At 43.8% G+C, this 15760-nt stretch overlaps 1 protein-coding gene across 1 annotated transcript; it reads right to left on the bottom strand.

Annotated features, from left to right (window-relative positions):
* Positions 1-595: 595 nt before the first annotated feature.
* On the bottom strand, positions 596-1540 carry LOC144798071 (olfactory receptor 5AR1-like). Its single transcript, XM_078668845.1, has one exon. It carries the CDS (start codon positions 1538-1540, stop codon positions 596-598), a length of 945 nt encoding a protein of 314 aa, XP_078524971.1.
* Between the last annotated feature and the right edge of the window lie 14220 nt (positions 1541-15760).

The following is a 15760-nucleotide window of genomic DNA, read 5'->3' as shown; positions in this document are numbered from 1 at the left end:
AGTAGACGCTCCATGTAACAACCAAGTAAAGGGGCCAGTAGCCATGGGAGGATACAATGACGACATGGCTGTACTATGTAGGGACTAACAAGCGTAGAATGAATCAGAAGACAGCATTTACAAATTACAAACACACAAGCCAATGAAAATAAGGACGGGGGAGTTGGCAAAGCTTCTCTCCATACTGAACTACCACAGCTTTTCGCAGAGCAGCGTTTGCGCGATGGCTCATGCTTGACCTAAAAAGGAATCTCATGACCGCCAGCCAGCTACATATTAATTGCATTGTTGGACGTAGATGGTAAGACATATGCCAAGATCCTACTTCAAGAGTTGGAACAACGGGCTTCTAACCGAGACAGGCTTCCGTAGTGAATGCGGGGCGGAAGACAATTTAATAGTATTGGCATGCCTGTGAGACATGAACATGAGGAAGGGCCCCTCGTTCACTGCATTTATTGATTAACTCTGTATAGTAGATCAATAGAATATTCATTTTGTGAACAACACAACTTCTGGTTGTTTTGAGCACATGCTGTTTCTTCATTGTAATTCACAGATCGCCTTCCACACATTATCCGAGAGAAAGCAGGTTTTATACATTTCGAGAAAGTACATTATGACCGATTATTTTTTTTAAACTTCTTATCACATCATTGTTTCGAAGACTGTATATGAAGGGGTTTACGGTTGGAGCTAAGACTGTGTACATCACGCTGGCCACCCTATCCTTAGTAAGGGAATAGCTGGAGGAGGGTCGAAAATACATAAACATGATGGTGCCAAAGTAGAGCGTCACTACGGTGAGGTGGGAAGAGCAGGTGGAGAAGGTCTTGCGCCGCCCATCAGCTGAGCTGATCTTAAAGATGGCAAATACAATGCGTGCATAGGAGAACACTACAATGAGGAAGGGAACCATGACAATCAGTGACCCAACAGTGAAAATCACCAGCTGGTTCATGGATGTGTCCGAGCAGGACAACTTGAAGAGTGGAACAGTGTCACAAACAAAGTGGTTGATTTTGTTCGAACTACAGAATGAAAGGCGCAATATCAGTACAACATGCATGAGGGAGTAGGAGAGTGCCAAGGTCCACAACGTAGTCACCAGGACAATGCACACTTTCTGGTTCATCACTGTTGTGTAACGCAGTGGGTTACAGACAGCTACAAAGCGATCAAAGGCCATTACTGCCAGGAGGAAGCACTCAACGCAGACGAAAGACACAAAGCAAAACACTTGCGTCAAGCACTCATTGAAAGAAATGATTTTCCTGCTCTCCAGAGTGTCTCTGATCAGGCGTGGAACAGTTGTTGTCGTTAAAGACAAGTCCACAAAGGACAGGTGACAGAGGAAAAAATACATGGGTGTGTGAAGGTGACGATCAACGATGATCAAAGAAATCATAAGCAAGTTCCCTGCTGCAGATATGAGATAGATGATTGAAAATGCCACCAGAAGCACCAGCCGAAGCTGTGGCAGGTCAGAAAATCCAAGAAGAACAAAGTCAGTCACAGTGCTCCCATTATTTCCTTCCATAGTCAGTGATTCCTAGGCAGACATTTAAAAACAATAGGCAGCATGGTTAGAGGGGTTAGCAATAATTTAATCTCTGAACAAGTTCTCAGCTTTCTAACAAAGGATGGCTAATTCAATTGTTTCAATTTGAAAATATATTCATTTAAACCTTGGTCTGTCAAACAATAAAATGTGTGTATTTAATTTGTGTGTAGTAAAACTACAAAAACAACAGTTGATGGACAGAATGCAGAACAATGGCATACATTCACCCCAGTACAGAGATCTGGGCCTAAATCCATCGTTTTTTTGCTCACCATTCAATTCCAGTTTGAACCCAGCCACATACAAATCAGTCTTGACCCTGTCCCCCATATGAACAGTCCAGCCCGAACTGCCAAGCCAGGTCCTCCCTGGACTGGAAACAAGCATCCTCGGACCGGTTTCGGACTTTCAGCCCTCATCATCCAGGATAGCTTGAATCCAGTGGCATGGAGAGCACGGGACTCACGTCTGAGCATACCCGTCCCACTCAGGGTGACAAATGTAAAAACAACAGTTGATGGACAGAATGCAGGACAATGTCATACATTCACCCCAGTACATATGGCCATGTCTGAACTGGGGTTGTGGAGTGAGCTAAAGAATGATGATGGATTAAACCCAGATCAGTTGACGGGGGGTGAGTGTTTGATTTGCTCAAATGCTCCGTCCAACATCCCCTTTGTTATCGCTTTGTTCACCCTAAGTTGGCTGGGTATGCCCAGACGTGGGTCCCTTGCTCACTTTGCCACTGGATTAAAGCTAGCCTGGCTGATGATGGCTGATTACCCAGAAACCAGTCCCAGGATGCTCGTTTCCGGTCCAGGGAAGACAAGGCTTGGCAGTTCGGGCTGGACTGTTCCCATGAGGCACAGGGTCAGACTGATTTGCATATGGCCATGTCTGAACTGGAGTGGTGGTGGGAGCTAAAGAATGATGATGGATTAAACCCAGATCAGTTGGCTGGGGGTGAGTGTTTGATTTGCTCAAACGCTCCATCCATCATCCCCTTTGGTAAAACTACTATGAAATAATTTAAACAATAAACATAACCATGATAACCGAAAAGTGCAATGCAATACAGTAGTATTAAAATTCTAAATTATTTAAGGAATTTAAAAAACGACCTACAGCCCATGGACACTTAAGTTCAATAAATGTGTGCAATTAAGTAAAGTATGTGCAATCAAACATTTAACTCACATATCACCCCTACAATAGCCTTTATGTTGCATTAATCTATTCGCTACATTGGGAATTACATAAAAAGAATATCAGCCTATTCCAAATGTTAAAAAAAATCCCGCCTCAAACTATAATCAGGCAGTACTGAAACTCACAGGAATACATTGTCTTCATCCCACTAGGGTCTTTTTTAAACACCATTGTGAGCTTTAAGTCTGGATGTTTTATCTCTTGTTGTGAAACCTGTTTGACTGAGATCTTGTTTTCACTTTTAGAACGATTTAAAGGTGCTGCTAATTTAGGTATATTCTAGAAGTGGCAACTTCTCATTGTCGCTAACTGTTTCCTTACAATCTGCACCCATCTTAGTTCGCTATCTAAAACGTATGTTAAACAGAAATTTGGTATCTTAACATGGGCTGATGAAATGTCTTGGGGTTTGAAAGGTGGGCATATTAGCCTAAGAGATTACTTTAAGCTGTCTTGAGTTGATTGCGCTGAAGTGGAAGATGGCAATGACAGCAAACACTAGAGACAGCAGATTTCCAGGAGTTCTTCACCACAAAGCACATCATTTCAGCTCTGTATACAATCTGGGGTTGCACCATGACTTTATAAGCCTTTAGTAGAGGGATATTCGACAGAGTGATGACATTTCATTTGCATTTTTTGTGGCCTGCAATTTACTTGCAGATTTGTAGAATCTTTTAGTCGTGGGCTACGCTCTAGCTTTTTTATGAAAAATCATGCATACTTGCATATTTCTGCTTCCTCCACTCTAGAATCCTCTATGAACCATGTGTATTGCTTATACTTGAAGAAAAGTGAGCCAATTTTGTCTTTTCAGTATTTATTTTTCAGTCTATTATCCTGCAATATTTAAAGAATGCATTTGATTTCCTCTGTAATCCTATTTGAGTGTAGTCCATTAATATTAAATCCTCTTCACATAGTAAACCGAGAATGTAGGACATTAATAGGTGTAAAGGTAAATCCACCAAGTACAACTTAAAAAAAAGTAAAGGCAAGCACACAAACTTGTCTCAGACCATTAGTTATTGGGTTTTTCTCTGACATGGAGCCATCCCAGTCTTATTCTACCCTAGCCTAATTATCTATGAAGAAGACTCTTTAAACTGAAAGAATTTCCTTTTGGGATGGCCACGTCCCTCAGCTTCCTCAGTATTACTCCATTTACAGGGTCGAATATTGCTCAGAAGATAACAAAGAAGCAGAATAAATTGCCCCAATCCTCTGTCAATTACCATACTGTAGTCCACGTACTAAACCAGTAGTCCATAGTTTAGTGCCCTCCTTAAAGCCACCTCTGTTCCATCGGGGTTAGGTTGTGCTAATTAATCCAGTCTTATGAAGCCTATAGTGCTAATTTGGTATAACCTTTTGCACATACATCAATTAGCTTGACCAAATAATAGTTTTGGGTGATGAAGGATCACCTTATTTATAGATTTGTTTGTTTACGGCTCCATTCCAGCGTCTGTAAATTAGACCATCTAAGTAAGCCAGCGAAAAATAAGAAAAAACTTATTCACCCACCATTCTAGATTCGTTTTACTGTTACCTTTGATAAATTATCTGGTTCGGCTGACCTAGATAAGGTCAGGGACCTAATAGTTTGTTGTTTTCTTCTTGGGGTGGACATGGATCCATCTATTCTTCTATAGCTTTGGCTCATGAAATGTATCATTGTCTCTAGTATTGCAAATGCAAGAATACTGGATTTCTTAGAACTGCTGTGCGCACAAGGATCCAAGGCTCTATAGAATTGTTGGCGCTAATTGAAAGCAATTTTTTGGTACCAGCATGTTTTATAAATCTCAGTTTTTTTCCTTTTTAATATTTCCCTAAATGGCAAATATTGAAATCTATAGGTCTATTCAACCAGCAGATATTTACATTTCTCAATCGGCGTCTTTGTCCTACTGAGATTTCTTCTTGCAGTCTGGCAAATCTCTATCAAACAAACTCAGGCTTTTACTGTTTTCCCTCTTTGTATAGCATTCTGTCTCATCCTAATGTTCAATTCTACTTTCACAAGTTTAAAAGCTCCATTATCGCATAATTCTACCAACTTTCAGAAACATTGCCTGCAACATTCTCTAAACTTATTAAAACAGTGGAATTGCAATGGTTTGGCCAAATGTACCTCCGGTCAAGGGACACTACCCCTGTGGCCAATGTGGCGTGTGCCATTTGACCAAACATTTGAAAGTGGTCCTTAACGACAACTAGATCTGGGCCCAACGTACACACACCAACTGCAATGCAAAAAATTGCATTTACTTGATCGAATGTTCATGTCCACTGAGCTATAGAGGTATGACCATTAGAACAGTAAAAACCGGGATCAACGAATACTGGAGCAACATACGTTGTTAAAGGAACATGGCCAAAATTAGTACACACTTCATTGACCATCATCGATCAGCGGAGGAACTGTACTGGACGGTTTTCGAAACCAATATATCCTGGGATAAGAGGAAACTCTGAGATGGAGGAACATTGGATTTTCCACTTGTCCACCCACACTACAGGCCTGAATGATGACATACCATGGCAAGAGCTCAACACATGACAATTGTCGGTGACATACCTCCTTGCTACCACATATCCAGAGTCTTTTCCCTAGGCTGAACTCCAGGTGTACCTTCTCAGGGACGCACTCAGCACCCGGGCCAAGAGAGGGTGGACTCACAGGGTTTTGACATAGGATACACTTTCCTACCTCGAGCCCCACAAGCTGGCACACTCTCAAGACCAACCCTGACATTGCCACCTGAGGTTGGGGCTTCCGCTCTTGACTTTATACAAAAGTGACATCTACGTCTATACAAGGGACAGCACGCAATAAATATACCTGCGCTCCTGTTAGAAGATATTCCTGCAGGGAGTCCATGATCTATGGCCTTTCACTTAGACACCATCTCTCCAGGTCACTCCCTATGGACACCGCCACACTGGTGAACATCTTTAGATTTGCCACCATATCAGGCCACTAACTCCCCTCTCACATAACATCATTGCAAGATATTCGCATAGAACCCAGGCTTTTCTCTGGCCCTGAAATAACCATCTATTGTCACATGTGTACCCACATCTCTACTTAGGGGTGGAATGATTACTCAAATTACCCAACTATGTAAACAATAGATACTTTACAACTTTCCTACTCCTAATATGGCCACTGAATTGGCCATACCGCGTTTGGCAAGCAGTACAGTTGGGAGACAGGAACACGCAACCACGTGATCGGCATCTCTGTGTGAGAGGCACTGAATTGTAGCCATGGTGTTCCAGGACGACGGAGGAGGGTAGGTGAGACCACTGTGTCCCGACCACCATCAAGTACGTGTGCGGGGGATCGGGGACCTTATAACACCTGTGGCGTAGCTTCAGATCTATTTCCCGTCACACCTGGTACACAATGCTGCTGCACACCGCCCAAGAGCCAAAGAGATAGATCTAGAGAGTTCTCTGTGAACACTGGAAGAGCAGCATGGTCTCTGTCCCGGGGCTGTTCTCTCTTGGTTCTTTCTTGGTTCCTGCCATCACCAATCACAATACGATATAGCGGGGCTTTATAACAGCTGGATTATTTCCTTCGATTTAACGTCCTTTGACCAATCTGTCACACATCTATTTTTCCCAACCGGCCTTCCGCAATTACAGCCATAATCAGAAAAGCGAGAATTGCGTAATGGCCTTAGCATTTTTAATAGTGCTTAATGATATCCACTCTGATTGGGCCAAGCTGAGTTTGTATTGTTTCATAACACCTATGTCTCGCTAAATGTTACTAATGTAACCACACGAAATACTTGCAGTCGAGAACATAGTTATCTGAATACACAACACTTGATGTCTTTTTGCTACGATCCTGACGACATCTCTCCTTTCGCATTGAATGTGTCCCTCATTCTGACCGGGACCCAGCATCGGATTGGTAACGTGGGCACTCGGGCAATGCCCGAGGGGCCGGCATCCGAGTTCCAGCTGTGGGCTGCTTTTTTGAGCAGTCTGAGGGGCCGATTTGGGTGGTGTCTGTGTTGTTCGGATACCGCCAGCGGCCCAGTGGGTGCCTGAGTGGTATTTCTGGAGGTAGATGGGCGTCCATTACCTCCCTTTTATCAACGTGCAGAGGTGTCATTCCCTTTCTCTGGCTGGGCCGGCCCATTAATGTATGCATATTGAGCAGGGGCAGGGGGCCTGAGCAGAAGTGGCCTCACTTGTTTTCAGGTGTGTTTCACCAGTGTCAACTAGTCTGTGCTTTTTTTTTTAAACCCCATCCCTTTTTTTAATAAAATTTCGCAGAAGCAGTGGTTTGCGGAAAGGCAATATGCAAATGTCGGCCACTCTTTTTTAGAGTGCCCGGGCCGATTTTCAATCCCAATCCGACCCTGCGCGGGACCCCCCGCCTTTCCTAAGGAGAATGATCCTACCTCTCTGAAGGTAATTTACTTCCAATACCCTAAAGCGGATACTTTCACTATAAGTTTGAAAGCCTCCTTCCACCTGATCATGTGGGCAGATGAGGTATATGCATACTTTTACCCACTCAGTTTTTGTATGTGTTTTACTTAGATATTGTTGTCTTTCACCTAGATATAGATGTTTTTTACTGCATGCTTGCTGAGCCTGAATCACCAAACTTCGACCAGCGAGCTCTGGTCACCTCACTATATGGCTGATCAGACACATGTCACACTTTCTATACACTTGGGTGAATTCACCATAGTACAGTGAAGGCAACTGATATTTTATTTTTTTAATCACCTGTCGTATGTATCTTTCCACCTTATGTCTCCCTTTCTTTTAAGTGGAACTACAGACCGGCATCCACTTAGGGGTTAGCCGGTCCACGTTGTTGGGTCATCCCCTATCAGAGGGAGACAAGTAGCCTCAGACAGGGGCACATCAGCTAAATCATTGGTCCTGACAAAGTGCCGCCCAATCTTAGGGCATATGTGGCACAAAACATGTTAACCAATCCACATTAGAAGCTATCCTGGTACCTCAAGACCACATGATAGCACCGCTGTTTTTAGCTAGACCTGGAATACATCTCCTATAAAGTTTTTTATTTTGGATGCCAGAGCCAGGGCTCAAGTCGGAGTACCACACTGGTGGACGGCATCCCCCCACTTATTTTACCGAGTGGACGCCGTCCCCCCTGCCAAACAGCTGGACTTCACTCTTTTCCCTCTCAGGGACGAGATCGGAGCTCACGCAGCACGCTGCTCACACGCTGACTTCTCGGATGCAATCGCATCTAAGGGGTGAGCTAACGGGTCAATGGCCCCTAAACCATTGAAGTGGAAAGAGTCTATATGCTTGAAAATGTGGGGTTGGGGGCGCCTCTCTTCACGCGACTTCACACTATTCTGTTCGAAGATGACGGCTGGCACATCAGGCCCCGTCAGGGTTTTTGTGCACATCACTATGCATATGCGATATCACAACAAGCGCGAGGGTCCTTTCAGATACAGGGGTGCATCTTGGTTGCAGCGTTGGGGGGCGCTCAGCTCTGAGCACTCACAGCAGCAGGCCCGGCTCTGCCGTGAGGCCGGACAGCCTGGGTTTAATCAGCTGCATTCCTTCCCGCTGGCTCCACACACGCAGATAGGAGTCTCCCAGGCACCCCTGCGCTAGCCTCTCATGCGCACTCACACGCCACCTGGATACAATCTCACTCACACGCCGCCAGGATACAATCTCACTCACACTCCGCCTCGACACAATCTCACGCACACTCACACGCCTCCTGGATACAATCTCACTCACACGCCGCCAGGATACAATCTCACTCACACTCCGCCTCGACACAATCTCATGCACACTCACAATGCACACCCACACTCCGCCTAGGCAAATCTCTGAACACTCACACTTCGCCTGGACACAATTTCATGCACACTGGCACCCCAGACACAATCGTTCTCATGCACGCTCGCACTCCGCCTAGACACAATCTCATGCACACTCACACGCCTCCTAGATACAATCTCTCACGCACACTCACACGCTGCCTAGATACAATCTCTCACGCACACTCACACGCCGCATAGATACAATCTCTCACGCACCCACACACACTCGGCCTGGACACAATATATGAGCACTTACAGTTCGCCTTGACACAATCTCATGCACACACACACACACACACACACACACACACACTCTGCCTAGGCACAATCTCTGAACACTCACACTTCACCTGGACACAATTTCATGCACACTGGCACCCCAGACACAATCGTTCTCAGGCACACTGACACTCCGCCTGGATACAATCTCATGCACACTCACACTTCAACTGGGCAGAATCTGATGCACTCATACTCTGCCTAGACACAATCATTCGCATGCACACTGACACTGTGGCTAGACACAGTCTGATGCACACTTCACCTATACACACAATGCCCACTCACACTGTGTCTAGACACAATCTGATGCACTCTTCACCTCACACAATGCACACTGACACTCCACCTACACAGTCTTATGCATTCACATTTCTCCCCCAGACAATGAGCCTGATGGTTCAAGCCACCTTTTGTGACGTCACTTCCTGTCCTGACGTCACTTCCAGTGACAGCTTCCCCCCACTTCTTTTTTTAGGACTTGTGCCCTGGCCAGAGCCTATTTTAATCACTACTCACACACTTCATTAGTTACACAGTTAGGCAGCCCCCTCACTTGCATCCACCTTGACGGCGACTTCAGATCTAAAAGCTCTCCAATAAAGAGCCCCCGGCCCATCAGGCATTGCAACGGTGGCCTGATGAGGAGCGGCCAATGATGAAGCATGACACCCTAACGGGTGTGTGAGGAAACTAAGATCTGACTTTCAGGTCTTCCTATGACAGGACTATCAGCCATAAGGGCCAACCCTTGGTGATGGCCTTTGGCTATGCAGGAACTAATCCTATCTTGAGATTCATTGACTAAATGAACTTCATCCAGCCGACTAATTAAATGCTTTGGGAGCTGCGTGCTAAGAGGGAAGATTTTTCACATTGTTTTTTACAGCTTTCATTCAAAATAAAGATTGGAATGGCCATAGATCATTACACTCATGACATGGGACTTTAAAACTAGCATCTACACCAAAGAACAATGGTTGAATAAAAACATCATCTATAGGATGCCCCTGATTGGTATAGCAAAATGTTTAAGTTGCACAGGTCTCTGAGGAGATAAGGCTAGCAATCCCAAAGGTTGACAGGATGTTTTGAGAAATTAATGCATTGCATCCCTCAACCTACATGAGGCCTAGAAGATAAATATCATCATTACTGCGTTTAAAAAAATTACCAACAAAGCTGCTAAGCTAAAACCATGGTCCCTCCATAAAGGGGGAATGGCAGGCAAAAAAGATGGCTGGACAGTCTTACAGTCATACAACATTTGGGGGCCTCAACCCTACCTCAGGTGCCACATCTCCCAAACTATCCAGCATTTCTTTTTAATAACACAAATGGGAGCCTTTCCTTCAAAAGACCAGGACCCGTCCTGAAAACAACGATGGGCGAACTCTTTCTGCCATCTATGTGGTCGATTTGATGAAAGCTTACTACAGTTCCTGTGTATTTGCCCCGCCGTAAATCATCTAAGACAGAAATGACTCTGCCCTACCTTTTGGGTCCTTGAGTTAAGATCACGTCGTATCACAGTACTGACATAATTGAACAGCAAATCAATTCACTCTGTTGAAGGACGGCAAAGTTCTTACTACAAGTGAACAAACTATTAATAATCAACTTGGTCATTTCAGAAAAATAATGGCTGTTGTGGGGCAGGGACACTTTAGACAAAGTTTCTAGTGCTTTTAAGCTGAACTGTGTACCTATGTTCCATTACTACTCAATAATTTAGTCATTAACCAGAAGGCCCTAGTGCCCAATTTAGTCCGATCAAACTCATCTATGCCAAGGATGCTAATTGATGTCCTCAAGTAGAAATCAGAAAAAACTTATGGGAACATCTGAGCACTTTATGGACTATTTGTTGTAATGCACAAGGATACCTCTTTAGTACAGCATGATGCCCCAAAAACGAATTCCCTTTAATTCATACGGTGTCTCTTAACTGCTTCTCAAATAGAAGTTGGTATAAAATCACTTGTAAAAATTTGGGCACCAAGTACATTCCCGAACCACCGGGTCATAAGGTTTTAGATCATTAGTCTCGCACTGTAAGATGTTTTTAACTATGAATTTCTTTTTTAATTAATAATATTTTCTCTTAGCAATAATTGTTTTATTCAACATCCTGTATGGCTCAATATTGCAATCATTTTATTTAATCTGCAAATAAACTTACTTACTTGATCATCCTGGTATGGGGCTATCAGATATAAGGGGTTTTCCATATGTTTGAGCAGGGATCCCCACACTAGACATGTGGAATGCTTTCTAATGTGGGAGAGTCCTTGGGGAATGAATCCAGTATTTGGTCTGGGTGGATCAACTGGCACCAAGTTGGAATCTATCAACCCCCACCATTTCTGATCTCTAAAGACAAAAACGAATCCATGACTGTGTGGTTTGCATCAGTCCCAAAACATTTATTACCGAGACTACACTGCAAATGTTGAAGTATAGGTGAAAAAAAAATCACACATTATTCACATTTTAGTGACCGAAAACTCCAGCACTTCAGACAAATGGCAAACCCCCTACATCCATTTTTTGGATGTTCCACTTTTTTTGATGCTTCAGCGGCACACAATACTGAGCCATATATACAGGGCCACACAAAGCCACCCTGCATGGCTTGTCAAGGCCTTCTAAATATGGCCCGCTTTCACGCATTGCTCCACATGAAAGGGGCGTTCCAATGGATTTGCCGTGGGAGTTCCCGTTTTACACCCATGGATTCTGACGCATTCCTCGATTTACAAGGGGGCATATTTATAAGGCCCCTTTGCCACCAGAGTGTCACTTTTTTTTTGATGCTCCAGTGACGCACAATGCTCAGCCATATTTACAAAACCACGTAAAACCACCATTCATGGCTTTTCAGGGCCTTGTAAATATGTCCCCCTTTCACACATTACTCTGCATGAAAGGAGCGTTCCATGGGTGTTGCTGTGGGTGTTTCCACGCAACATCCATGGATTCTGACACATTCCCAGATTTACAAGGTTTTGTAAACCTGGGAATGCGTCAGATTCTAATGCCTCTCCTGGGGAGGCGTTAAAGTGGTGCAGCGAGGAATAAGTAAGTAAAAAATGTATTGTTTTTGATTAGTTAAAACCATTACAAAAATACATTTTGGTAAAACATTTTGGTTAAATTCCTTTCCAATCAATACTCTGTTAAAATGTTTATGTATCAAGACACGCATGAATATTATTAAGGTGCAGAGTGTCCATAGTTCATTTTGATCGGAGCCTCTGGAGTCTATACACAGGTTACAGTAACGCAGATCCTTTGCTTAGATGCTACTTGAAGCAGGAGCTTAACAAGCTTCCCATTTAGTTGAGGATCCCTTAGGTTAAAGCATGCGAGTACTGCTCGTCTCCGGGTACGTATGCCTCGTTCATTGAAATGAGTTTTTAGGAAGCCTACACTTTCTTTTTTTAGTTTGAGGCAGGAGCATATTATATGTTTAATGTCCTCATTACCAACTCCACATAGCCAGCACAAGTTCCCATAGTTCTTTCTCAGCCATGGTGGAAGATGAGGTATGGCTGGCGGGATCCCTAACCTGTGTTTTAGAAAGGCTTTTTTAGACTACCCCAGTTCAAAGTATGCCTGTGACCCAAATGATTTGTAACTGCACAGAGTCATCCATGCATGGCTCCTGTGTGCAAAGGCAGCTTTTCTACTGTGAGAGAAAGTTTTTTAATAACCTTATTTATGATGTGCTTAAAATGCAAGTGCGTTGTTGGGATTTCCCATAGTTCAGCTAGTCCTGTGATGGCCAATGACTCCTCCAAGTGTGCTTTAGCCGGCGAGGTGGATGTGCTGCACAGTTCCTGCCAGAGTAAGTGGTTCAATGTTTTCCTGGCGGAGTTCTTAAATTTGTGCCAGCACTTGATGTACGAGCCTTGCCTTGCGAGGAGTTGCTTCGTTAGACCAAGCTCGAGGCGAATCTGTGCTGGCGTGGTATATAGCGGGAGGTTTAGCATTACTCTGTATGCTTTTGCCAAGGTGTTATCCAGCAGTGAAGCGTCCCTACCTCTCAATACCTCGCTGCCGTATGTAACTGATGAAGGAATTTTTGCTTGCGCAACACGGAGAAGTGGGGCAAATGTTGGTCCTGTCAATTTTGTTTTAAGTTGCCTTAGCGTTGTCACATTTGTCATTCCTTTCCTCTTGATGGCCTTAAGCTGTTTCGTGAATTGGCCCCCCTTGCCAATCATGACACCTAGGTACTTATACACATCGCAGTTCGTAATTGCGGTTTTTCCAAGTGATCAAACATGGGACCGCTTTTTTCCATTAATTGTCAAAGTTTTGGTTTTGTCAATGTTAACTTCTAGATAGTTTTCATCAGTGTACCCATGCAGTGTGTTAAGTAGCCGTTGGAGACCTACTTGAGTATGGCTACTTAGAACAACATCGTGTGCATAGGACATGCTGGAAATGGATTTTCCTCCTATTCGAGGGGTGTGCGCATTGTAAGCAGTGAGTGCTGTTGTCAAGTCTGCTGTATAAAGGTTAAAAAGAAAGGGTGCGAGAACGCACCCCTGCTTGAGGTCTTTAGTTGCTTGTATGCACCTCGACAGGTGGGATCCGTTGCCAAACTTCATCTGTATCCACGTGTTGGAGTGTAATTCTATTAGGAGATTCAGGAGGGACGAAGGAACCCCCCAGAGCGCCAATTTCCTCCAAAGGTTAGCTCGGTTGACATAGTCGAACGCTGCCTTGAAATCCACAAAGCAAAAATGAAGAGTTTGTTTGGTTAAAATTGCTTTATCAATAAGTAATGACATTGCTAAAAGATTGGTTGTTGTTTCTGTCTCTCTACAGAACCCCGTTTGGCTAGCGGGAATTAGGTTTTGCTCTGTTGCTCATTATTGTATTTCTGTAAGTAGGTTCCCCGCAAAGTATTTTGCTTCAACGTCCAATAGTGCAATTAAACTGTAGTTTTTTGGTAGGGTTTTGTCCTCCGCTTTATAAATTTGTGAGATGAAGGAGCCCTTCCATGATGCGGGCAAACACCCAGACTGCCTAACAGAGCTAAAGGTAGGAGCTAGGGTTTCTGACCAGTATTCTGGGTCTTGTTTAAAAAGAGCTGGTGGAATCCTGTTTGGCCCAGGTGCTCCTTCTTTCCTCCCTTTACTTATTTGTTCCCTGATCATGACAGCATCAATTTCGATTGTCTTGGCCTCGTCAGTCATCACAGTTCAAAATTAGGGTGCTGGTTGGTCATCCTTGCTAATATTAAATCCAGACGCAACCTGATGATTGAAGTGATGTTCTAAAAAGGAAGTCCAGTTGTTGTCTGTTACGTATGTTGTTAAACCACCATGTGCCAGTTGTAGGAATTTGTTTATCGTTGCCCAGAAATAGGCACTATGGTTTCCTTTGGAGTCATAGTGAAGTTTGACCCAGAGTTCATTTTCTTGTGTTTTTCTTATGTCCAATTTGAGTTTCGGCATTGCTCTTGCAAAGCTGCTCATGTAGGTCTGTGTACCCCGGGCATAACTTCAAAGTCCTTAATGGTTTGTTTATGACTTTTTTTAGGCTTTTCAAGGTTGACCTTTGTGCACTCGTAGCCTTCCCTGCAATTGTTGGATCGTTGAGCAGGAAGTGTCGAACTACTGATGAGTAGGAATTCAAAAACTTGGCCGTAAAGGTTTCCCATATGTGAGTGTGATTTCCCGTGGGGTGGTTAAGCTCATTTAGTTGTTGTTTTGCTGCCAGGAGCACCTCCTTGGAGTTTTCTATGCATGACTTGATTCTTTTAAGGCTTATTGTGTGGTATGCATGCATTCCAACTGGATTAGGGATTGATTTATCAGGTAGTGCATAAATTGAGATTTCCTGCGGCCGGTGATCACTGTCCCCTTTGCCTCCTAGACAATAACCTGTTATATGTTGGAAAAATGAAAGAGACACTAAGGTGTAGTCAATTGTAGAAGTTACATGGCCTGAGTGGAATGAGGCAGCCAGTGGGAAGTCATAAACAAATCTGCCATTTAGCGTCCTTAGACCAATGTTCGTCAGATCTTCTAGTAGCTCTGAGGCACCCTTAGATGTTCTTCCATGGGCGCGATGTGATTGAGTTGGAATCATCCGATAAAACGACTGGGATTTTATGTTGATTAGAGTCACCCGACAAAATGAAGTTTGCTGTAGTTTTTGAACTCATCAGTTGATAAAGGTGTTCAATCAATGTTTTTGAGTCCTGTTTTTTCTGTTTTGATTCATGTATATGTTAATTATCAATACCGCCTCCTTTTTTCTGCTAAGATTTAATTGAACCTTTGTGGTGTTTGCAGCTGGGAGTAGAGGCGGTTACTCCTGTGCACTATGAGTTTTTGTTATTTTGATATAAGTAGCCAGGCCGCCTGATGGACAGCCATAGTTGCTTTTCCTTTGGGCGGGAGTGTAGAACCAGGTGTATCCCTCTGCTTGCAGAGGCTCCTCTTGCCATGTTTCCTGCAATAAAATGATGTTGAAGGTTTTTAAGTAGTCAAGAAATTTGGCGTCTGTGGCCTTGTTGTTTTGCCTGTTGATATTCCATGAGCATATCCTCAGGGGTAATGTACCTGAATTCCCACAATGCCTCATTGCGTTTCTCTGTCACTGTGGGTGACCAGATGTATTAGTGGTTCTCGTGATCCGAAGGTGGACAGGGGCAACTGCGGTATTGGCTACTGTGCTCGTTTGTATGTTCGATATCTGTTCTTTTTGTGGCGACCATCCTCGGGCCCCCCTAAGTACAGACAAAGTGTTATTGCTTTTGCGGGTTGTTCCTTCTCTTGCTATACCGAGTAAAGGGAATTGGTATCCTGTATTATAAAACACAGTG

This window comes from Lissotriton helveticus, chromosome 12, assembly GCF_964261635.1.
Source record: "Lissotriton helveticus chromosome 12, aLisHel1.1, whole genome shotgun sequence".
NCBI lineage: Eukaryota > Metazoa > Chordata > Amphibia > Caudata > Salamandridae > Lissotriton > Lissotriton helveticus.
This window is presented reverse-complemented; position numbering and strand designations above follow the sequence as displayed.

Coding starts and splice junctions, on each gene's coding strand:
- LOC144798071 (XM_078668845.1), bottom strand. CDS start 1,540: ATGGAAGGAAATAATGGGAGCACTGTGACTGACTTTGTTCTTCTTGGA.